The 25,659-nt window shown below is 47.6% G+C and overlaps 1 protein-coding gene across 6 annotated transcripts in view; it reads left to right on the top strand.

Annotated features, from left to right (window-relative positions):
- Window positions 1–25,659, top strand: part of MYH10 (myosin heavy chain 10) — a 1,407,286-nt gene that overhangs the window by 788,457 nt on the left and 593,170 nt on the right. For all 6 annotated transcript variants that reach the window (XM_078654665.1, XM_078654664.1, XM_078654663.1 and 3 more), the window contains 2 exons: window positions 1,170–1,239; window positions 1,736–1,896. In XM_078654665.1, coding sequence (XP_078510791.1) covers window positions 1,170–1,239; window positions 1,736–1,896 — 231 coding nt within the window. The remainder of the gene's footprint in view (window positions 1–1,169; window positions 1,240–1,735; window positions 1,897–25,659) is intronic.

The following is a 25,659-nucleotide window of genomic DNA, read 5'->3' as shown; positions in this document are numbered from 1 at the left end:
CTGGCTAATGTTTCTTGTTAAATGGAGTAGCTAGAGATGTGTTGATTTTCGCTGGATGTTGAATTATCCTGTGTGCACGTTTCTAGACCGAAAATGGGGGTCAATCCACTAATTTAGATGGGAGCATGCACAAGGCAGGGATTCTGATATATATATATACTTATGTCAGATGACAAAAAACAGGGGCTGTGCGACCCATTAAAAGCGTGATTGTGTCTACTGCTGAGCTACTCCCACCCCCCACACCCCCCATACCAAGATAACAATTCAAAGACCAATCAAAGTTGGTTTCCTGGGCAGAGCCATTGCAATCTTCTAAAAGGCCAGATCTCAATATACTCCTAGATTACATAAAGTTGTATACTCCTGCCCTTTTAACTGTTCCTTCCATACTTTCCACCTTCATTTTGTATAGAATGACACCTCAGTGTTAAAAAGAAACACAGTCAAAGGGCAAGCAGCGATGTTGCAAACAAATTCTTGCCCTGCTTTCATTGGTTCAGATAGGACATCAACATTGTAGAGATTTGGTAGGTGGCTTGTTTTTCACTCATAATTAAGCTTAACTCGGAAAGATATGTACCTCAAGAAAAATCGTCCTGCAGTCGAATCCTCTTCACAATTTTTGAAAGCCACGGAGCCCAGTGTAAAATGCTTTGACACCAACTGCTTGACTGCAGCTATAAAGCACACACTTGCCTGGTAAAAGTGTCTTGGCACTGTATGACACCCTTTTTAATCGCTCTTAAGAGACAGAAGGGTACATTATCTGGCCATTGCAGCATCGTAGCAGGGTGATCATGACTCGGTAGCAGGGGCAGCTGACATCTACCAGGATGGGAGGAGGGTGCCGCGCGCTTGGGAAAATATTATTCAAAACAAGCATTAAAAATGCAATAGGTCTCGCATTTCTTTAAGTTAAAGCCATTTTCTTTGCTATAGAATACCATTAGCAAGGCAAATGGCTTTAACTTATTCAAAGGTGAGACCTATTGCATTTTCAATGCTTGTTCTCTTTAGGCATCAGATAGGCTGTCCCAAACATTACTCTTCTGTTTGACTGTATTCCAGGGCTTTCTATTATATGATGAGTTTCAGTTGATTGCTAATCATGACTTTGTAGTGTTCCTAAGTTGCTCTTCTTACCCCTGATTTGTTCTGATTCTTAGGTACGAAATCCTAACGCCAAATGCTATACCCAAAGGCTTCATGGACGGCAAGCAGGCTTGTGAACGAATGGTAAGTTCCAGCCAGTTACATATGTCACAATGTGCCACCTTCAATGAATAGATGTACTTTGACTGTTTCCTAATAGGCATATTCCTTCAAACGCCAATGTCACTAGTGACCTGTTGTTGTGACCTAAAGAGTTCCTCATCCAGTCTAGAACCTTGGAAGGGTTCACATACAAATCTATAGGAATGGGTATCCATTGCTGGTAAAACGTCCCAATAGATTGCCATACCAGTGCGGGGTTCTCATAGTGATCCTCTAATTATAATGCAAATACTTACGTACAAGTAACTCAAAAAGATTATTAATTTAAATACAGTGCTATCACTAGTTTTAATGCACAAATGTAATAACTTAGAATATGATTTTGTTTTGGAATTCTCAAATGGTTTGCAAAGGTGATTCCAAAACGAGGTGAATCACTACTTAATCGAGCTTAAATGCTAGAGAGTGATGTCAGATTGCTGATATGAGCATCCTAAAGTAGATTTTCCTTCCACAGATTCGATCTTTGGAATTGGATCCCAACTTGTTCAGGATCGGACAAAGTAAAATATTTTTCAGAGCTGGAGTGTTGGCACATTTGGAAGAAGAACGGGATCTGAAGATTACTGATGTCATCATCTTTTTCCAGGCGGTATGCAGAGGATATTTGGCCCGGAAGTAAGTGAAAACTACAAATCTAGAGACAGTCAAACAAGTGTTGTTCTTTGATGTTTGCATGTCTTTTCACAATCAATGATACCTCTATTTTTAAGCAACAGATCACATCACATGTGTACTATGAGTGTGAGTTTAAGGCACAAGACACCTAGTGAAGTTCTACGTTTCCCTAAATAAACTTTGGAATTTATGACTTTATTGCCTCTGAGTTTGAAAAAACTATATTGAATTTCTGCCATGTCTCCAGTGATGTTTATTTGTAACCCAGATTAGTATTGCCATAAAACTGTTTTAATGGACAGTGACTGGCAGAATGTTACTTTTGTATGTTTTTTGGTCACTTAATATAATAAACTAAGAGGTTACTGGCCCCACCTAGCCCTTCTGAGTATTAGTACAATGTCCTCCCACCCTAAGTGACATTGTGCAGCTTATATTCCATTTACAATCAATATTAGTGGTACCTCTACCCAGCTGAGGACATTTAATAAGTCGGCAGGAGTACCTACTGTTATAAATGATCATTCACAAGACCAGGTACATATGCAGGTCCAATATGTTTATTGATGTTTGAAATAACTTTTCCATGATCGAGTTGAAGTCTTTAATTCTTATTTCATCTTAATTGAGAAGCTGCTTGTTATAGTCTAAATTTTAGTAGGTTTCTAGCTCTCCTTTTCTCCCAACGTACTAGTTCCAGTAAGCTTTTCTGAGCCATTCTTAATTTCCTAAACACATCACATTGGAGTTTGTGTTGCAGGTTGATTCCTCAGTCCTTACACAGGAACAGTTTTCTACTCTCGGTTTATAATACTGGTATCTATTTCCAGGTCCTCTGCAGGCTCAAATGTTATAGCTTGCAGGCAGCTCGTTGTCTTTGTTAGATAACCTGCTTATCCATATTAAAATACTAATTTGGTTATAGTATTGCAAGTTTCAATGACTTTCGATTCAGGACATTACTGCTTTTGCTCTTATGAGTACCTGAATTTGACTTTCAAGCATCTTCTAATTTCATCTTACACTGACCACATTAACTTGAAGGAACATTTTAGGAGTCTCTTAATTTATCTCAGGTTCATCTGTATAGGAAGCTGAGTTTCTGTTGCAGTAACCACCCCTGCTTTTTTCCAGATTTCTGATGCACTTTGACTTGATGTGCCCTGGTCCCTGCCAATCTGGTTCCCGGGGCCTGTGTTCTTTCCCAAAATGGTACCTTTGTACGCCCAATTGGCACCTTCCTGTCCACATTTAAGTCCCTTGTAAAAGGTACAATGGATACAATGGGCACTGTGACCAGGGAAGGCCTCTAGGGCTGCAGCACATATTTTGCCAGGTCCTTTTTACCTTAACACACACACTGCCATTGCAGGCTGCTTGTTTTGGTGCAGAGAAAAAGTGAAGAGTCGACATTGCACACATTCCTGTGTGCCATTCCTGCAACTCACTGCCTACAGTATAGGTAAAACACCCCTCTAGCTGGGTGCAGTACCTCACTGGTGAGGGTACGGTTGCATGAGCACTATACCCTTACAGCGTCTAAGTCCATTCTTAGACATTGTAAGTGCAGTAAAGCCATAAAGAGAATATGGTCTGGGAGTTTGTCATTATGAACTGCACAGCACCATAATGGCTTTACTGAATTCTGGTACGTTTGGTAGCAAACTTCTCAGCATAATAAACCCACACTGATGCCCGTGTGGGATTTATTATACAATGCACTCAGAGGGCATCTTAGAGATGCCCCTTGAAAAACGAACATCCTCTGGTGGCTTCCCTGACTGGTACGCACCAGCCTGCCACCAAGAGACATGTTTCTGGACCCCTGGGGTGTGAGCCTTTGATCCCTGAGCCCAAAAGCAAAGCCTTTCCTGGGCAGAGGTGGTTAAATTTCCCCCTGGCCGGGAAGTGCCAACTGTGGCAGGGGAGCTTGAAAGGCCTTGCCGCCTCTGTAACGGCACCCCCCAGCCTCTCCTGCTATCAGGAGCAGGTCCGCTTCTTGTCTCTACTCCTTTTCGTCGGGAAGACAGGCAGGAAAAATTAGCACAGCCCAGAAGATGTGCCCATCTCTGCCAATCTCACCATTCGGATAGGAGAGACAAGGTGAAGTCCACTCTTCAGTACCTGCACTCTCCAATCAGGATTAACAATTGTGCCCACTCACCCACGTGGGGTGAGCAGACCAAGGGTGTAATCACCGTAAGGTCAGCAGCCCATTGGCTACTGATCTTGAGACCCCTAAAATGCCCCCTAAATACAGTATTTAGGGGGCAGCCCTGAACCAAGAAGACAAATTCCCACAAATTACAAAGAAGTAGGACGAAAGAAGACACCAAGCAGAGGAGACTGCAGAGAAGAACTGACTTGGCCCCAGCCCTATCGGCCCGTTTGCAGTTTCCAGAGATCCTGCGCAAAAAGTTGCCTTGTCCTGCAGCCAGTGACCTCCAGAACCCCTGGGAGGACTGACTGCCTTTAACAAAGACCGGATCTCCTGTGAACAGTAGCTCTGTTCAAAAGAAAACTTTCAAGACAGACTCAGAGGCTGCTGAGTACAAAGAAACACGATTTCTGGAACCACACCTGCACCCGATGCCTACGGCCTGAGTCCGAGTGGCCCACCAGTACCAGCGAGGTCCCCCATCACTCCAGAGTCCGAGTCCACCGTGGGTTGACCCTTCTAGGACTCCCTGACGTCGCCTGCAGCCTCTGCATGGAGACACCTCACACCCCACCCCAACTGCGAGTGGCCCAATAAGGTGAAATCAGACCTCAAAAGACACCCCTACATCCAGCCGCCCTGCGCCCTGGAGAAAAGAACCCAAGGTGCACCTACGTCCCCGAGCCCTCCAACTTACCTGCCCAGCTGTTGGTTCCTCCCGAAAGTCATCCTCGACCGAGCCTGCAGCTATAAAACAAAACCGAAAATCCCCCTTGAAAACGACAGGGCATCCGATGCCAAAACAGCACACTTCACCCAGCCGCCACTGCGCCGCTGCGGGTGAACTTTGTGTGCTAAACCGGATCCCCCTTTGCCCTGAACCTAACACCAGGAGCTTGCTTCCACAACCTTGTGGCCTGCTCACCATCAGCCACCAACCGGAGGCCCCCTATCCGCCATTGGATACAATTGGGCCTCAGCACTCTGCAACTGGCTGCCCTAGTGCCGCTGAGGGTGTAACGAGAGTGCATCCCTGACGGACCCCTGAGATTACCGTCAGAACCTCAACTCTTACTACCTAACACTTACCTTAAAACCGATAACACTATGTTCGATGCAACTCCTCAGGGCTTAGAGCCGGCCGGGCCCTTATTCGCCGAGGAGGACTGCTGTCTCCCTCTGACGTTTCTGGAAGTGTTATCACTGGTATTGCTGTTGTTGTTGCTGCTGTTGGCCAGCTTGGCGACCTTGCCCCCGTTGATACCTCTGGGAAGAGTAACGCCTCTGGAAGGGATGGTACGACTTCCGCTGATCCATTGGTTTCTCCAAACCTACAACCTTCAGCGTTTCCACTTCTGCCTTCATGCGGGCCATCCCCACGTCCGCATGAGCCCCAAAGAGGGTGGATCCTGAAAAGGGCAAATTAGAAATCCGCTGTTGTGCCTCAGGCTTAAGAGAGGTAAGGCGCAACCTGGAATGTCGCCTCAAGTTAATGCCATGGCAGTACCCATGCGTGGCCAGGAGAGAGGCATCCGCCGCCGAACTGACGACCTGATTTGAGACCATCATGCCCTCATTCAGAATCTCCTGGAAGTCTTCCCTCCTGTCTCTTGGGAGGAGCTCAATGAATTGTTGCAGGGTCTCCCACAACGAGCGATCATATCTGCCCAAAAGTGCTGATGCACTAGCTACCTTCATCGAAGTGGCATCCGTACTACAGACTTTCCTTCCTGCCGAATCCATGTGCCTGCTCTCCTTGTCCGGAGGGAACGTAGACAGGGCAGTAGAATGCTGTTTCTTGGCCGCTGTCACAATGACAGAATCCGGTACAGGATCTGCTATCAAGAATGCTGGATCAGAATCCGGGGACCCGTACTTCTTTTGAAGTCTTGATGGCGCCGACTTCACATGAGGCACAGGGTCAGACTGATTTGCATATAGCCATGTCTGAACTGGGGTGGCAGAGTCGGCTAAAGAACGGTGATGGATCAAACCCAGATCTTTTGACTGGGTGTGAGTGTTTGATTGATTCAGATGCTCCGTCCATCACCACCCCCTTTTGTACCACTTTTGGCCACCATAAGTGTGGCAGGGTATGCTCAGACGTGAGTCCCTTGCTCACTTTGCCACTGGATTCAAGCAAGCCGGGCTGAAGACGCCTGGAATGCCAGAAACCGGTCCTCGGAAGCTTGTTTCCGGTCCAGGGAAGGCATGGCTTGGCAGTTCGGGCTGGACTGTTCCCATGAGGCACAGGGTCAGACTGATTTGCATATAGCCATGTCTGAACTGGAGTGGCAGAGTGGGCTAAAGAACGGTGATGGATCAAACCCAGATCTTTTGACTGGGTGTGAGTGTTTGATTGATTCAGATGCTCCGTCCATCCCCACCCCCTTTTGTACCGCTTTTGGCCACCATAAGTGTGGCAGGGTATGCTCAGACGTGAGTCCCTTGCTCACTTTTCCACTGGATTCAAGCAAGCCGGGCTGAAGACGGCTGGAATGCCAGAAACCGGTCCTCGGAAGCTTGTTTCCGGTCCAGGGAAGGCATGGCTTGGCAGTTCGGGCTGGACTGTTCCCATGAGGCACAGGGTCAGACTGATTTGCATATAGCCATGTCTGAACTGGGGTGGCAGAGTGGGCTAAAGAACGGTGATGGATCAAACCCAGATCTTTTGACTGGGTGTGAGTGTTTGATTGATTCAGATGCTCCGTCCATCACCACCCCCTTTTGTACCGCTTTTGGCCACCATAAGTGTGGCAGGGTATGCTCAGACGTGAGTCCCTTGCTCACTTTGCCACTGGATTCAAGCAAGCCGGGCTGAAGACGGCTGGAATGTCAGAAACCGGTCCTCGGAAGCTTGTTTCCGGTCCAGGGAAGGCATGGCTTGGCAGTTCGGACTGGACTGTTCCCATGAGGCACAGGGTCAGACTGATTTGCATATAGCCATGTCTGAACTGGGGTGGCAGAGTGGTCTAAAGAACGGTGATGGATCAAACCCAGATCTTTTGACTGGGTGTGAGTGTTTGATTGATTCAGATGCTCCGTCCATCACCACCCCCTTTTGTACCGCTTTTGGCCACCATAAGTGTGGCAGGGTATGCTCAGACGTGAGTCCCTTGCTCACTTTGCCACTCGATTCAAGCAAGCCGGGCTGAAGACGGCTGGAATGCCAGAAACCGGTCCTCGGAAGCTTGTTTCCGGTCCAGGGAAGGCATGGCTTGGCAGTTCGGGCTGGACTGTTCCCATGAGGCACAGGGTCAGACTGATTTGCATATAGCCATGTCTGAACTGGGGTGGCAGAGTGGGCTAAAGAACGGTGATGGGTCAAACCCAGATCTTTTGACTGGGTGTGAGTGTTCCATTGATTCAGATGCTCCGTCCATCACCACCCCCTTTTGTACCGCTTTTGGCCACCATAAGTGTGGCAAGGTATGCTCAGACGTGAGTCCCTTGCTCACTTTGCCACTGGATTCAAGCAAGCCGGGCTGAAGACGGCTGGAATGCCAGAAACTGGTCCTCGGAAGCTTGTTTCCGGTCCATGGAAGGCATGGCTTGGCAGTTGGGGCTGGACTGTTCCCATGAGGCACAGGGTCAGACTGATTTGCATATAGCCATGTCTGAACTGGGGTGGCAGAGTGGGCTAAAGAACGGTGATGAATCAAACCCAGATCTTTTGACTGGGTGTGAGTGTTTGATTGATTCAGATGCTCCGTCCATCACCACCCCCTTTTGTACGACTTCACAGAGGCCAGCGTCAGAAACAGCTCCATGGCCGGTTCTTCCAGTCCTGACACCAAAGGCAGCAAAGGGCGAGAAAGGTGTCTGCGTGACATCAACTTTTTTCCCCTCGACATCGATCTCTTTGACGTCTCTCTTCTCGATGTCGACCTTCCGGACATCAACGAACTCCCCGACATCGAGTGTCTTCGCCTCGACGACGATCTTTCTCTCATCGAAGTTGATCTTCGCGTCGACGTTGACGGCGAACGGCGGTGTCGCCTCGACGGCGAGCGCCTGCCTCTTCGGGATTCATCACGATGTCGATGGTGTGTCGACGCTGGTGAACTCCTCGACGTCGACCTCGTCCGAGGTCTCGACGTCCTACCCCTCGACGCCGAACGACGACGTCGCTTCGAACCAGAGCCCTGGGTTGATGGGGAGCAGATGATAGTCATACCTCTCGACGCCGACGTCGAAGCCATCGACATTGACCGGGACCGGTGCCGTTTTTGGGCCTTTTCTTGACTGGGGAGTCCCCCAGAGGCCCATGCACGTGCAGAGGATGAAGATCAAGTCCCTCGATGCCCAGAAGTCCCACCTGTTTCTTGATGTCTCCTCTGCTCCAGACCTTGGAGACAAATCTTCTCCCTGCCATGCAGGGTCCTCCTGTAGAAAGAGTGACAAATATCACACGAGTCAGGGACATGGCTAGAAGGGAGACAGAGTATACACACTCTGTGGGGGTCAGATTTAGCATTCTTCCTACCACACTCAGGGCACTTGTTGAATAAAGCTGGCATTTCGACAATATAGAGGTGGCAAAACTGGTAAAAAAACACAGCAACTGGAAGAGGAAGACCCCAGACGTTGAGTGAAACACTGAAACAGTTCCAAATATTGAATATATACCCAAAAAGGTAGAGCTCAATGCTCCAAGGTCCTGCTATCAGGAGTCGGAAAAAAGAACTGAAAGTAAAAGGCCTTTGGCTGTGCATACTGGGATACCGAGGGACTCTGGAGAGTTCCTTAAAGGCACGGTATCCCTTTTCCAGACACATAATGGCAGCCTATGGGGCTTGTCTGTCCAACCCTTCCTCTCTATCATGACAAAGGATTTTTGTGAAGGGGAGTTTCTCTAGGTGTGAAACTTTACAAAGTGTATAAAATGTAATATTATTTGGCTATCTTTTTCACTTCAAGATGAAGTGCTGGCCAGTGTAGCCTTGTACTTTTAGGCTGTATTATTTGTCTTTGATTTTCTCTTAAGTGTCTATGCAGGACTGCAGAAGAAGACAACTTAAGAGACTATTCCGATTGCTCCGGGGTCCACGCACTTGGGCGGGACTATTCACTACATTATTACTATACACAGAGATCCCCTACTACAGAACCTTGCCTTCTTGTATTAAGTCAGAAGCCCTGGCTTTATATTGTTCTGGTAAATGCTGCATAAGTGTTTCTAGCTCATCATAATGAGCTCGATCATATCTTGCTAACAAAGCTTGAGTGTTAGCAATTCTCCAGAAATTGGCTGCTTGTGAGATGGTGCGTTTTCCTGAAGCATCTAAAAGCTTGGACTCCTTATCAGGCGGTGGAGCATCCCCTGTTGTCGGCGAGTTAGCTCTTTTCCTCGCATTTGAGACTACTAATGGCAGCTGACCTTTGTTGTATGCTGGGTCAGTTGGAGCCGCTTTATACTTTTTTTCTAGTCTGGAGTTAATTACCCTGGCTCTGAAGGGGTCTTTGAATACCTCTGGTGCATGTTTTACCAGTCCATTAAGTATTGGTAATGTGGTTGTGGTTTTATGTGACAACAGTAATGTATCCATAAGGAAGTACTCTTCCACTGGATCTGTATGCAAGTCCACTCCACGAAAATAGCTGCTCTATGAATGAGCTGTGTAAATCCAATATTGTCATCTGGAGGAGATGGTCTAGAAGGGTATGCGTCATCTTGTGGCAGATTTGGTGCATCTGGCGCATTATAATCTTCCCAGGGATCATCTGATTGCCCAGGAATATTATCTGGGTCATCTGTGTGTTGCTCACTTTCTACCCCATGTGAATAATTGTCTTCATCGTCATCATCCTGTGGTGTAGGGCTATGTGTGATGGATGGTGAGTGTGCAGGAGAAATGTCTATTGGTATCTTTAGCAATGCTGAAGGAATTCTTAATGGGGAAGTTTGAGCATGTTTTTTAAGAGGAACTGGAGGTGGCTTGGGAGAGTCCATTTTCCTCTTTACAGGCACTGTAATAACATTTCCAGACTTTGGATTAATACGAAGAGTCTTTTGTTTTGGATCTGGGTAGAAAAGCTCTTCTGCGGAAGTATCCTTTTTCGGTGCTGATTTGTCTTGCTTGGGACCGAATTACTTCGAAGATTTTACAGTGTTTATTGTCTTTGGAGCGGATCTTGGCTTTGGTTCCGAAGACTTGGTGTCATGTTTCTTTTTCAGATCGGAGCTTTTTGGATCCGGAACTACTGTTCCCGAAGCACATTTGGGATCATCGACCTTCGTAGCCGAAGTGTGTTTTGGTGCCAAGGTGGGCTTCGGGTCAACTTTTTTCAGAAGCAGAGTTGTCTTCGGTTCGATAGGCTTGGGAACCGCTTTCAGTGCCGAACTTGTTTTCGACTCGACCGGTTTCGGTACCGAGGTCTGCTTCGGTGCCGGAGTTAGTTTTGGTTTGAGGACCTTCTGCTTGTCGGGACCGACAGACTGACTCGAGCCCGAGTCGACTGGAAACTTTTTTGGATTCTTCGTTGCCGAGCCAGAAGGCGGGGCGTCTGAAGGTTTTGGTTGGTGTGCACATGGACCCGGACGGTGGAGGTGGAACCGAAGCCTCGTCTATGATGAGGTCTGGTGTCGATGAAGAGGACTGCGCCATGACTCTTCGAGCTTGATGGTCTCTGATGGTTTTCTTGGATCGGAACGAAGCGCAGGCCAGGCAATCTCGACTCTCGTGCTCTGGGGACAAGCACAGATCGCAAACCTCATGAAGATCAGTGTGGGGAATTTGTTTCCACACTGAGGGCACCTCTTGAAGGGTGTTCTTTCCATGAGCCAAAGGCCCAATGGCGCAGTTGGGCCAGACGGCCCAGACGAACGCTGGAATCGAGAAGCGCAAGCCTTTCTTCGACGCGGGTAACTGGAATTACTCTCAAAGACGATACCGATGGTATGATGTAGGACTGGAAGTCAAAAGGAGATCGGTAACGGGACCGAAGAATAAACACATCCGAGCCCGATGGCGGAAAAAAACAGTCTGAGGATGGAGCCGATGCCCATGCGCACTACGATCTACAGGCGGGGTCATCTAACAGACAAAGACTCTTCCAAGACAGCAACAAAGTGTAATCATCCGGGCCTACCACCAGATGGCTATCTATGCAATAGTGTGTGACTCTGCAGCCCTACATGCCAAGAACAGATGCATACTGGTAAGTATCATTTTCCTTTCATCCATAGGATAACATTAACTGTTTTTTTCAAAAGGTTTCTTAGTGTGGAGTTTTAGAACCTAAAGAAATTCTTTAAAATTGCACGATTTAACAAAAACGCTTTTACTTACCTGTTTACAGGAAATATCCCAGTGTAATATCCAGGTATACTACAGTGTGTAATCCAAAAAGTAACTTAACTGGTATTTTACTGAAAAGCCCATTCTGATAGAGACATCTAGCCGCAGATTCCTTAACTTAGAATTATCCCCAGGCGTCAGACTGGATCCGGCAAATTTTTGCAGCAGCACCTCTGCGCGCCGGGGGACGGCGCCACACGACCCCACTCTGACGTCGTCCACGGACGTGGCGTCAGTGAGGTCATATTAATCCCTCCCGGCGCGCTAACGTCAGTTTCCTTCTTTTCCGCTTGCAATGCGAATCCGGAGTAACCGGTTCCTCTGGCCTCTTTTCAGGCCTCTTTGACGCTTCGCGTCTAGAACAGTTCGCGATGCCTTCAGGCTTAAAAACGTGTGCCTCCAGTTCGCGGCAAATGTCCGTGACGGACCCACACCGTATCTGCATGTGGTGTCTGTACGAACACCACGACTCGACGGATTGCGACGCCTGCCAACAACTCTAGCGAATTCCCGGTGGGAGCGCCGGATGAAGCTACTTTCGGCTTGCCTGTCCCGTTCCGAGTCGTCAGGGCCCCCGGCCTCCTATTCGGCAGCAGATCCCAATGGCAGTGGGTTCCGTTTGCGGCGTCAGTTGCCGTCTGGTTCCCGTGTGCGTCACTCGCCCCTTCCTGGTAAGTACCGGCGCATGTCGCCGAGGTCCTCGACCTTCCTTCCTTCTGTTGTCGATGGCACTATTTCCCGGATTTCTCTGGATGTGCACCCCCTGAAGTCGTCTCTCCCCTATCCTCCTTTTCCTGGCGCGGGGGCGACTCAGACCCAGATGGCGGCTTATGCCGTGGACCTGCAGGCCTCCCTTGGATCCCCTTCTCTCCCTGGAGCATCCTCGCACCCTCCGCTATGTGTGGGGTCTCCGGTGGACTCGCCGGTAGGTTCGCCCCCGGCGCTGGCTGAGCCCCTTGCCTCTCGGGATGATAGAGAAATGGTGTTGTCATGGCGCGGCCCGGCTGGGTCCCCCTGTTCGAACTACAGCGCCCCTACCGCGCCGCATAGTCCTGTGGGGCTCTCTGTGGCATAGCAGGTGGTTGCTGGTGCTCGCAGCTTAGCTCTGAGCCCGCCTCGGCCTTTCGGACAGGCGGCTGCCTTTTCAGAGGCCGAGCCGCCGCCGGTTCGGCGCAATAGGCTTGCCTCCCCGGCTCCAGCACCGTTCCTTTCTTCAGAGCCGGAGCCTGCTGTTGTGGTTTAGGCTTGCGCCGTAGGCTTTCCTCCCCGGCTCCGGCACTGTTCCTTTCTTCAGAACCGGAGGCTATCGTGGTTGAGGTCGAGTCGGCGCCGGACGGCTTCCAGGGAGAGTTGGGCTTCACCCCGAAGTCCAGCGATGCCGGATCTGTCCTTAACACCCCCCCCCCCATTGGAATTTGTGGCTCCGGCGGACTCTCCGCCTCCTCAGGAGCCCCATAAAGACCCTCACCAGGACCCTCATTTGTCAATGGGGCTTCTTTCATTTGGACATTGGGCTTATCCTCCGTTCATCGGTCAACCCCCTTGGGGTGGGCGGCTTAGTTTACAGCCTCACCCACGGATGAGTTACTGTCCCCTCCTCAGAGGGCTACCGAGGCTGGTGCGGCATTTATAAGAGTTGTTTCCTTAGCCGCCCTCATTCTGAGTATGCAGCCCCCTTCGGTCCCCCTGCCTGTTGACCCGCTATTGGATGTCCTCCAACACGGTTCGGGGAATGTTGAGCCGCTTCTGTCTTTTGAAGCTTCTCTTTATGATGCCCTTTTGGGCACCTGGTCTCGGCCGGCATCTGGTGATCCGGTGGCTCGTTCTATCATGCCGCCATCGCCCTGCTCCAAACGATCCAGTTTGCTTATTTGTTCATCCAGACATTCAGGGGCTTGTTCTACAAACTGCTTTTCCCTCCTTGCCTCGGCTGCTGGGAGTCCAGATGGCTGGAGTCGTGGGGTCGTAATATTTTTGCCTCCACCAGTGCAGCTCTTCGCTCACTCAATACAGTGTGTGTCTTGGCTGGGGCTACTTCTGCCCTTTGGGACTGTGCCCAATCTCTTCTATCTTCCACCTCTGAGGGCGCTCGTGTTGACCTCCTCCATCTTATCTGTGACGGCTGTGATCAGGCGGAATTTACTATCCGCTCGGCCCTGGATACCTCCGATTCTTTAGGCCGAGCTATGGCTAGTTCGGTTGCACTATGACACCATGCTTGGTTGCGGGATGGCGTCTTCCTGGAGAATATCCGGGAACGCCTTGTTGACCTGCCTTTTGATGGGGTCCATTTGTTTGATACCCACGCCGATTCGGCAGTTCAACGCCTCCTTGCGTGCTTTCGCCATCCCCCATAGGTCTGTACTTAGCAGGACTCAGGCTGTTCTATCCTGGGGTGGTTACCCTTTCATTTAGCGTCCATCAGTTGGACTATACGTTTTTGGGCTGGCAGTAAGCCTGCTGTGGCGGTGTTCCCCGGGTTGTTGTGTTCTGTCCTCTGACTGTGGTTTACCCTAGGAGGTGTTCCCCTGTTTTTCTTGGGGGTGTGTGATTTACTCCAGGTGGGGTACCTGTATGCTATTGTGTAGCTCCGCTCTGCGCCAGGCAGGCATGGAAGTCACTTTGAGTTCTCTATGTCTAATGACGCCATTATCTTACCGGTTTTCAGCGTTGTGCCTCCTGACGCTACCTCCTACACGCCACGGGTCTCTCCTTGCTTGAGCCTTGCGTGTGTGCCTCATTCACCTCTTCTAGAGGTTTTTTCCTTGTACTAACTTGTTTTAGTGTATTTCAACACGTTTCAACATGAGGCTGCCTCCTGCCACGGGTGCATTAGGTGGGTTCCTCCTATAGCGCTCTCAGCTGCGTGGTTTCGGGGCTCGCCCAACATATTTATATATATATATATATATATATATATATATATATATATATATATCATCCACAACACTTCCCTTTGAGAAAGAAATAGGTCTCACCTCAGCAAATACGTTTGTAAAATTCCAAGTTGTTTATTTCATTTGGTTATCCAAAACAAACACACCAACGCGTTTCGTTCTAACCTTAGAACTTGTTCACGGTGCCGCCCCTGTGGTGTTTCCTGTTTTTAACACAACATTACTTCATGATGTCATATTCTGTGATAGTAAAACTGGGGCATTGTGGTTAATGTAGTGCAAACCGTTTGAGTGAAAAGTGATCGTGCTGCATTTCGTGATCCCCAAAAAAACATTATCCTGACAAAATAAGATGAACCAATTTAAACCAAATTAATCCTACTCAAGAGGTCAAGAAAAAATTATAAATAAAAAAAGAATACATTTCTGTTCTAAATTAATTTGCAACAATTTCCGCCTCCAGTGGTGTTAAGCCTCCGGTGGCACATTCATTATAACAATCAGTTCAAAGTTATAAATATTCTTTCATTATATTTAATTCATATATAGTTATTCCTCTCTATGCAGAATTTTTTTAATATATACAAAATTATTTAGAAAAATGTAATTAATAAAAAATTAAATATATCAACATTTTGTAAACTTGTGGGATTTCACTACAAATTAGGCTGTGATTAAAACCTGGAAAAGTCTGTGATGGCAAAAGACTGGGGTTAATTTTCCCATGTGTTGTCGAACATGAATTCAGAAATTCAATATCAAAGTTGCTTTACACTATTTACAAATGTATTTACATCTCATCGGTTTGATTCAGTCCATGTGGATTCATTGTATGTAGATTTAGTATGTGTCTTGACTCGTTCATTCTTAAAGATTTTTCTCCGTCCCCTCCTCGTATTGGCTTTCTCACTGTATCAATTCCATAGAAAGTCAAAGTTTTCCAATTGCTATCATGGTGGATTTCCATGTGCTTGGCCACGGCATTACTTCTATCCTGATGTATGGTTGCCCTTACATGCTCTAAAATCCTATTCTTCAATTCACATTTCGTGCTGCCCACGTATTTCAAATGACATGGACACTCGATGACATAGATTGCATATTGGGTCTTGCATGTTATTAGTTCTTTAATATCCCTGATTTTACCATTTGCCAAGATCACATTTTGTACATTTTTGGCTATTTGGCACACCTTGCGGTTATAGCATTTTTTAAAACCAGTACTTTGTAGCCATCATTTCTTTTTTCTTTTCAAAAACGACTGTTAGTCAAACGATCTTTTAAGTTTGGTGCCCATGGTATGTTATTTGCGGAGCGTTTCCCACTATTGGTCCTATGGTGGTGTCCAGCTTGAGAGTCTTCCAGTTTTTCTTCAAGATATTTTTGATTTGTGGTGACTCCTTTGTTAGGGTTGTTATAAACCTGATTGGTTCTGTTTCATCTTTTTATCCTCATTCTTGGTGGTCTGCAAGAGATCAATTCCCTTTTTTTTTTTTTTGCTTTCTCCCATCCATTTTTAATGTGTTTTTTTGCATACCCTCTTCTCACAAATCTTCTTGCTATTGATGCACTTTGTTCTTCCCATTGCGATTCTTCAGAGCATATCCTTCGGACTCTTAAAAATTCACCATAGGGAATATTCTCAAATAAACATGGCTGATGAAAACTGCTGGAATGTAAAGTTGAATTTGTTGCCTTTTTTTTCCCTGTGTAGAGTGGTGTGGATCTGGTTTGCTTCTATGTAGAGTTCAGTATCCAGAAATACTAATCTATTTTCACTCATTTCGTATGTGAATTTAAGTTTGGTTGATGTATTGTTTAGGATTTCAAAGTAATTCATGAATTCTTTCTCCGTTCCATCCCATTTTAGCAGGAGGTCGTCAATAAAACGCAACCAAAGTATGGTTTTATTCACAAAGACATCGTTGTCCACTTCCCAGGCCACTTTCTGCTCTATATATATATACCCATGGGTTGACCGTTGGTATCCCTTTTTACACACCACCTCTCTTCGCTTCTGCAAGGTCTGGTCCTATATCCCAGTTTTCGGGGAGCAGTTGGGTGCCTTGTACTCAAGATTGCCACCGTTCTGCATGGCGGTGTTTTTCATAGCACGGTTATATAAACGTCCTTGCCTTTTCCTGCATCTTTAGCAATGAGGGTTCCTAGGGTTCCTTTCCCTGGGGTGGACCTCCGCTTCTGGATGCTCTTTCTTGGGGGTTGTCTGTCCCGTTCATGAACTGCACAGTCCCCCTCTTCTGTGGGGGTGCATTTCCCCTCCGGGTCGGAGATGGTGGTCTGGAGATCTGATGTTGTTCTCAACAGCTATGATTGTTCTTCTTCACGGTTCTTATAGGCGCTTTGGTGCCTCGGATGCCACACCCTTCGGATGAGTCTTTTTCCTTTGGGTGTCACCCTAATCGGTGTCTGGTGTGCCTGTGGGACAGCTCCTCTAATGAAGGTCGTTCCAGGTGTTGCGCCCCGTGTCTCTGTCTTGTGTGTGTGTGTTCTCCCCTTGGTCTTCAAACTGCCTTGTTGGGCAGTCCCATACTCATCTTACCTACGACACTTTGTTGTCTCCGTAGCCGTCTTCTATGTGTATGTTTTCGTTGTGGTCTGCCTCGGTGTGCTTCAACGTGGTGCTTTCCGCCCCTGTCGCCTTCATGTGACTAAGTGTGCACTTGGCGTGTGTTATGTTCCCCCCTGTACTTCTGAGACGTTGCTCAGTTCCTGCCTCTTGCCCTTTGTATCCTGGATGCTGCCTGTCCGGCCTCCCTTGCGAGTGCTCGCTTGGTAGGCTCTGGTTACGTCCCTCCATATTGCCCTCTAGGTTTCGTTGCTATCAACGTAGTGCACCATTAAGCTTTGGGGTAGTTCCTCGTTATGAACTCTCTCTTCCGTCTGGGATATGGCTTAGTGCCGTTTCTACATCTCATACTCACACGGGTATGGTTTCGCGCCATTCTGGGAGTCTTGTGATACCTTGCCTCCCGTTGTCTTTTGTTCTCCAAGCTGCTGGGTTGCTGACTGGGTGCGCCGCCACAGCTTTCTCCATAGTCTGTCACTTTGTGACTGGCTCAGTGCTATCAGGCACTTTCTGATTGTTCTGTCGCAGACCCACCCCGCCCCTTGGGGCATGGCTTTGGTATCTATTCTATGTTAAGGAATCTGCGGCTAGATATGTCTATCAGATGTACGAGTTACTTACCATCGGTAACAATGTATCTGGTAGAGACGTTGTCTAGCCGCAGATTCCTTAACACCCACCCATCCTCCGTGTTCGCAAAGGACCTTGCCAGGTGGGCTTCTCCACTTTTCCTCCTTTCAGTTGGCATTGGTTTTCATCCGGGGTGCACACATTGGTGCGACCCTTTAAAGAATTGCCATATACAACTGCCTCCCTCCAGGTGGCTTCTTTTCCTGTGGAACAGTGCTTTTTGATTCACCCTCACCAGGAGCTTCTTCTTATCCTGTTGCCGTCCCTCCCTCCTGCCTTCTCCATCAACTCAGGGCTCTTGTCTTCTCTACAGTCGACTTCTTTGGGTATCTGCTGGGCTGTGCTTTGGCCTTACATTTCTATAGGGGAAGTGCCATTCTTTTTCATGCCCTCTTGCAGTAGATTGTTGTTCTTCCTGTGCTACGCCTTTGTTGGCCGGCACAGTTCTGCGTTGTAATAACAGTCTACCTTTTGTCTGTCAAGATATTCTTCCCTTGTTACTCAGCCTCTAGGGAGGGTCCACACCTCGCTTTGCAGGGTTGTTACTTAGAGCAATGCTCTGCCTTTTCTTCTTGGTTTGTGAGTAGACAGTGTCTGATACTGTCCTTTCCGATGGGGATATGCACCATCCGATTTCTTCGTTTTACGGATTATTTCCTCCATTCCACACTGTTCCCATAATTTCACAGTTTTGTTGGTGGCTCCGCGTTGTGCCACGGAAATGTTTCTCCGAATAAAACTGACGTCAGCGCCCCGGGAGGGATTTATATGACCTCCCTGACGTGGACGACGTCAGGGCGGGGTCGTGTGGCGCCGTCCCCCGGCGCGCAGAAGTGCTGCTGCAAAACTTTTCCAGATCCAGTCTGACGCCTGGGGATAATTCTGCGTTAAGGAATCTGCGGCTAGACAACGTCTCTACCTGATACATCGTTACCGGAGATAAGTGACTCGTACTTCAAGTCTAGGTACTGTATTTACAAAGCATTGCATTTCTCTGAAACAATACTGTAAGTCAAATCAAAGAACATTTACAATTGCAATCCAAACTGTTACAATCTGTACCTTTACTGCAAAGTACTTATTACTTACCTGTGCCAGGCTTGCGTGGTTCTAGGAAATAAAATAACGAAAAGAATATTTTTATACAAAAACAATTGGTCTGAAGTTCAGTATTTGATTGTGTGAATTCATTTGTTGACTGAGTGTGTACAACAAATGCTTAACACTGTCCTCTGATTCTGCCTTACTGCTCGACCACACTACCACAAATAGAGAGTGATGTGCTATCTAACTTTACCTCTGCCTACCTTTGGGGATCCACTGGACTCTGCACAATATACCTCACTTTGGTATAGTATATACAGAGCCAGATTCCTACAGGGATACATGGGTTATGCGCCACCGGTATAGACGGTGCATATAGGACCTCTAATTTGGGTCTGTTTATCAGACCTTCCCAGCCCTATCTCAGTGACTCTACTGTGTCAATCTCATTGCGCAGTCTTTTATATGGTTGGTATATAGTAATTTGTAGTAGTGTGGGTGCAGCTTTATCTTCTTCAACTGCAACATGCGGCTGAAACGGTACATGGTGGATCCAATAATGGAGAAATTGAGCTTGGCCCAATATGCATATAACGGAATGTCTGGTGCCCCCATCTCTCCCTGTGCCAGGGGAAGCGTCAGGAGCTCCCATGAGACCCAAGCTTGTTTTCCGGCCCAGATCAGTGAGTGATGTTAATAGGGACCAAAGTGTCTTGAAGAAGGCCTGTGTTAATGGAAGTGGAATGTTTATGAATAGATATAAATATTTAGGCAAAATGACCATTTTAGCTATTGCTATACGGCCCGTCAAAGACAAAGGTAGTCTATTCCAAGTCCCTATCTTGCCCTCTAGCCTCGTCATCACCCTACCATAGTTCATGTCCCACGGTTCTTGAATATTGCTGCTCAACCATATTTCCAAATATCGAACAGGTCCTGCAGCCCATTTCAGGGGTACTCCATTTGACCGGGTATATTGTCGTGAATGAAAATAGAACCGACTTTGTCCAATTTATTTGTATCCCCCCATTTTAGGATTTTCCCGCAGCACAGGGTTTAGGTTGTCTGCCGGGTCAGTAATATATAATGTGATATTGTCTGCATATAATGATACAATCAGTCCCCTGGTGGGAAAGCCTGGTCCCCTGTTCGCGTGGTGCTGCCGCAATCTCGCAGCTAGTCGCTCCATAGCGATTGCAAACAGGGGGGACAAGGGGCAGCCCTGTCTTGTACCTCGGGTTATTGGTAGCTGTGAAGAAATCAATCCATTTAATCTAAGTTTGGCAAAGGGGCTTGTATACAGAAATTTGATCTGGTTAATGTATGTTGGGCTAAATCCTAATACCGCTAGTATAGGAAAAAGATATTGCCACTCTAGCAAGTCGAATGCCTTGGTGGCATCTAAAAGCACCGCCAAGGCAAGTGTTTGGGGCTTTAAATAATGCAGTACAGCCAAAAAAGTGCGTACATTATGCGCGTTAGGTCTACATGGGATGAAGCCCGAATGATCGGGTCTGGCGATCAAGAGAAGAAGGTGCTGAATTGTGTTTGCCAAACACTTAGCATACATTTTAGTATCTGTATTAATTAAAGACAGAGTACGATATGAGTCTCTCTCATTTGGCGGATTCCCTGGCTTGAGGATTTATAATATTATTGCTTCTCTCATTGTGGGGGGTTAGAATCCCAGTTTCATGGGCTTCTCCATACTGTGTCAGGAGCTGGGGGTCAATCAACAACAAGATCCCTATACCTGGGGTGATTATTAAATTACACAGACATGAGTACACATTACTCAGGTTGTATTCTTTGTTTACATACCGAGGTAAACCCCTGCTATCTATCGCAGTGCGGTTTCACTCCTCTAATGTCTGATAGTCCCCACACATTATATTGTTCCACACAATTAATTAAATACTGCAGTCTCAATTCAAAAAATGTCCAGCAGTGATGTCCAACGGATGTCTGCTTTCTACACTGAAAGCACATCTATCCACACTTCACCACATGTGTACAATCCTACAGAGGAAAAAATGTGTGGTGGAAAGGAAGGCACCTCACGGGCGAACACCCTCGGGGATGTTGGCTGATGTTACCAACTCAATGCCCCTTTCTCATCATCGGTTGCCTTCCAATCCGGAAAAGAAAACAGAATAGGTACAACACATAAACTGAAATACGTGTAAAGGTGCAACATAAAGAGTATCGACATTAACTCAAAGATGACAGAGTGACATAAAATCAACAGCCACACCCACTCAATCACTTTATTCTTCGTTTCAGTGTGAGCTGAAGAATTAAAACAAAGGTTGGTAGCTTAGTATCGCCTACCAGTACCTGATACCGACATGTTTCACTGCCCCATTGTTTTCGGCAGATTCATCAGGGTATTGAACACTCGGTCACTGCACCAATGTTTTGAACATCCTTTCTGGACACCCTGACCAGCATGGACAACTCATACCGGCTGGCCAGATCACGCTTTGATTCGTTTAAAAACGATTGAAGTAGCAATCGTACGGTTGGAAACCAGGGCGGTGTCTCATCCCAGGAACTGGGGGGCCAGCAGGTCTGCATACCTTTTATAGAATGCAACTGTGAGGCCGTCCGACCCCGGGGCTTTATCCGAGGGCAGGCTGTTTATTTCTTGTTTTATATCATCTTCAGTATATGGCTCATTCAGGTAGGCCCGGTGTCCTTCGCTCAGCCACAACAACTCAATAGAATCTAGATAGATCTGCATCTCCGTGGGTATTGTGAGTGAGAAGGAGGAATATGATGTGGTGTAGAATTTAGTAAATTGGTCTAAAATTTCTTGCGGACCTCTGACCTCTAATTGATTGTCATCCAGTACCTCGAATATGAACGTGGCATTACCAGGTGGGTGCAGCATGTGAGCTAAAGTTCTGCTGGGTCTGTTTCTCTCTTCATATCGTCTGACCTGTGAATATTTCCCCAAAAATGTCACCTCTCTGAGTGCCTCCTCATCGTATTCTGATATTTGTTTCTTAATATCTCTCAGACGTTTTAGGTCTCCATTCTATAATACTGTAGTTCCAGGGTTCTTATCTTAGATTCAAATTTTTGGAGGGTCAGCCTAATTGATTTCAATATCCCAGCCTGTCTGGAGATACACTGCCCCTGTATAACCGCCTTGAAGGCCTCCCATAAAGTAGCTTGGGATTGCACTGTGCCTGTGTTTGCAGCAAAGTAATCTTCTTTATCTCCTCTGATTTCTTCCTTGAAGACTGTATCAGTTAGTGCAGGTGAGGGGAATCTCCAATTGTTAACCTTAGAGGGACCCTCGGTATGGTCCATCACAACAAAACAGGAGCATGTTCTGACAAGGTTCTGGATAGGTGTCTGACCTCTGTCATTCAGGCCGCTATGTCTGGTGACACCAACCAGTAGTCTAATCGTGAACAGGCATTGTGGTGTGATCATATACATGTGCCCTCAGATGTATACGGGTGCTTGCGTCTCCAAATAACCGATAAGTGTCCCTCTGTTATTATGGCACTCGGTGTCTCATTAGATCTTGGGTGCAGTCTGCGAGCCCCTCTCTTCCTGTCCATACGGTCATCTATCAGAGCATTGAAGTCTCCACCCCATATTACATTGTCATGTCCCATCGCGTTAATTTAAGCCCACACCGTTTGAAAGAAATCTGGCGAGTCAACATTTGGGCGGTATACAGCTGTGAGTGTAACTTTTATAGCACCAAACTTCCCACCTAGGACCACATATCTGCCCTCTGGGTCTATATGTGTCATGGTTTCCATCCAATCTATGCGGCATCTGATCAATATGGACACCCCTCTAGCAAAGTTAGAATAACGCTTGTTATTTAGTTTAGTTTGCGTTTCTTGCATAAAACATATATATATGTTGTGCCTTTTCAAATAAGCCTATACAAGTCTAGTCTTACGGTGGTTATTTAGTCCTCTGATGTTCCAAGTAAGTAGATTAAAAGTCGTCATGCATGAGTTGCTTTAGCATTCGGTAACGAATCTAGTGTGTCTATTGTCTCTGGGTAGTTACAATAACAATTCTTGTTGATTTTTTTGGGGATTTTTTTTAAACATAATTTTTATTGTTTTGTTGCCAACTTACAATGCATTACTGGTAATCGTCATAACACATTTGTATATCGGCATTCCCCAATGCACTTGGTAAGAAACAGAATAATTAATAGAGTAATGTCTATTGCCTTATCTGCAGCCGCCTTGAATTCCCGATACTGGCGCAGTTTGTGAGTGGGTGCCGTGCTAATATCTATTCTCAACTGCCCCCCAAACCCCATCCCCGCCCCAACTCAGTCATCCCAAACCACCTCCCACCCTCCCTCCCCACCCCCCCCCCAGGCGTGTCATAGTGGGCCATTTGCTGTTGCCCTGAGGGGCCAAGACAATGTGCGTTCTATGCAATGAGATCAATGAAAGCACTGTGGAATTAAGCGTCTCACATGTGGGACAAGTGCAGCACTTCGCCGTTATCTCATAGTGGAATCCTACCGACTATTGTGGTGTGTTATGCCGTGTGCGTCTCGGGGCCATCTGCTCGGGTCTCATAATCTGCATCTTCAGGGGCTGTAAGTTCCATCACTAGCCTTCCCAGGCTCTCGCCCCCTCTAACGCCTTCTCATTGCCCGTTCTACGTGCAATTTGTAAAAGGAGAGTGCCCTCACATTTAGCTCACTTTCGGAATTACACCTTCCACTTATCTATATTAGGGCCCTTTTTCGCTTTCCAATGGGAGGTTATAGTCCTTTTGGCCAATAGGAATCCCAAATCTATGAATTTGCTAGTGATTTTGTTTTTGTAGGTGAGGGGAAACAAATGTAGGATACAGTGAGCCATGGAGGGTTGTAGATCTCTCTCGGTTATATCCATCAACAGAGCCGTCACCTCCCTCCAAAAGAGGTCAAGAGAGGGACAGTACCACAACATGTGTTTGAAATCCTCTTCAGCCATGGTGCACCTCGGACAAGATGCTGGCTGGGTTGGGAAATATTTATGCAAGCGGGCTGGTGTTAAGTACGCTCTATGTAGGATGTGAAAGTGCACTAATTTAAATCGCGCATTTCTTGTCCTTTTCCAGGCCCTCTCTACTATCCCACTCCATGCTGCATCTGGGATGTCTTTCCCCTATGTCCATTTCCCATTTAAGCTTCAGGGCAGCCAGCGGGGACAGGGACTCTAGTGTCATGCTCCTATATAGACATGTCACCGCCTTTATGGTGCCCGCCGCAACCACAACATATTGGCACCCCATGGAAGTGGGCAGCTCTGTAAGGCCTGTTTTCCAGTGCTTTCTAGTAGCTGCTGTGAGTGCAGTGTATTGCCGAAAGTCACCACTAGGTAGGTCATATCGGGCTCGTAGATCATCAAAAGGTAGAAGGTCCCCCATTGTCAGTAGTCCCTGCTATTCCCAGGACTCCAGGTTCTGCCAGGTGCCCCCATGTGGCAGAGCCCTGCACATCTTCAGCGGTATGTCAGGGGCGTAAGGGGTCCCTATAGCCAGTCTCCGCAGGTATCTGTTCCGGCATTTCCGGGCTGTGGCAAATTCCAGGGTAAGGTGAATGGTCCCAAGTGGGAGCCGCAACACTATGCGGGATAGGACCATCAGGGGACCCGACAGCTCACCGGGTCCACCTTCTTCCCTAGTGGCTCTCGCCACCCATTGTGTGAGCCATTGGAGTTGGGCTGCTAGATAATACATTTCATAATCCAGGACCGGTAGCCCTCCCTCCGCTCGGGGCCTCATGAGTGTGTTTAGGGCTACTCTGCCTCTGCCCTTACCCCACAGAAAAGAGATGACCATCGCTCTGAGTCGTTTAAAATAGGCTGTCGGAACCCAGATCGGCAGGGCCCTGAAGAAGTACAGTAAACGCGGAAGGGTCACCATTTTAAGAAGCGCCACCCGTCCCGCCACAGATAACGGCAAAGTACCCCAGAATTAGAAATTAGCCCTGGCCCCCCTGATCGCCTTCCCAACGTTCCGCTTCAGAATATCTTCCTTTTTGTGATAAATAAGCGTGCCTCAGTAGGGTAAACATCTCACCTCCCATTTCACCCCTTCAGTGGTCTGGGGGCCTAGCCTGCCCTTGCGCACCGGGAAGAGATACGATTTCGCCCAATTGACTTTTAAGCCAGCCACTCTACTCAGATCCCACAGCAGGGACTTCGCCCCAGCAATGCTTCGCCTGTGTCTGCCAGGAACATCAAGAGGTCGTCTGCATATAGTGCGATATGGTGGATCTGGCTGTGGATGTCGAGGCCCCAGTACGCCCACCCCGAACGAGCATGTGGCGCCAAGGGCTCCACTGCCATAGCAAATAATAAAGGGGAGAGGGGACACCCTTGTCGTGTACCCCTCCCCACCCTGCAAGCCTCCGAGATCACCCCTCCTGTTTTGACATGGCAGTCAAGTTTGTATACAATAGGGCCGTCCTGGGCCGAGGCCCAATTGTCGCATCACATGGAATAGGTACTCCCACTCTAAGCTGTCGAAGGCTTTCTCTATGTCTACAGCAAATATCGCGGCGGAGTCTACATTGTAGGAATCTGCCTCCAAAACATGCAGTAGCCTTCGTATATTAAGCGCTGTGTTGCGGGCTGGAATGAACCCCGATTGGTCGGCATGAATGAGGGTAGGCATGTGGGGCAGCAGACGAGTAGCCAGTATCCTGCTCTGAATTTTGTAATCAATGTTAAGCATGGATAACGGTCTATACGCCGTTCTGTCCCAATATTGTTTGCCCGGTTTAAGCAAGGGAATAATGATTGCCTCCCTAGTGGAATCCGGCAGTCTGCCTATCCTTCTGGCCTCGTTATATAGGCGCGTGAGAGATGGGGGGCAAGCAGATCAATGTAAGTGAGATAAAATTCTACTGGGAAGCCATCCGAGCGGGGAGTTTTATTACGGGCCATACTTTTGATGGCCACTCACACCTCCCGCACATCAATGTTCCGTCCCAGCAATTTCGCCTCCTCTTCATCCAACGTCGGCAGGGCAACACCCTCTGTGAACTCCTGTAGTTCTGCCTCAGAGGGGACTACCCGGCTGCTATAAAGCTCCGGTAAGTAATCAAAGAACAGATCATTTATCCCCTGCTGACCAAAGCGGGCGACCCCCATCTGATCC

This window comes from Lissotriton helveticus, chromosome 7 (assembly GCF_964261635.1).
Source record: "Lissotriton helveticus chromosome 7, aLisHel1.1, whole genome shotgun sequence".
NCBI lineage: Eukaryota > Metazoa > Chordata > Amphibia > Caudata > Salamandridae > Lissotriton > Lissotriton helveticus.
Note: the sequence above shows the minus strand (reverse complement) of the source record. Positions and strands in the feature narration are given on the sequence as shown.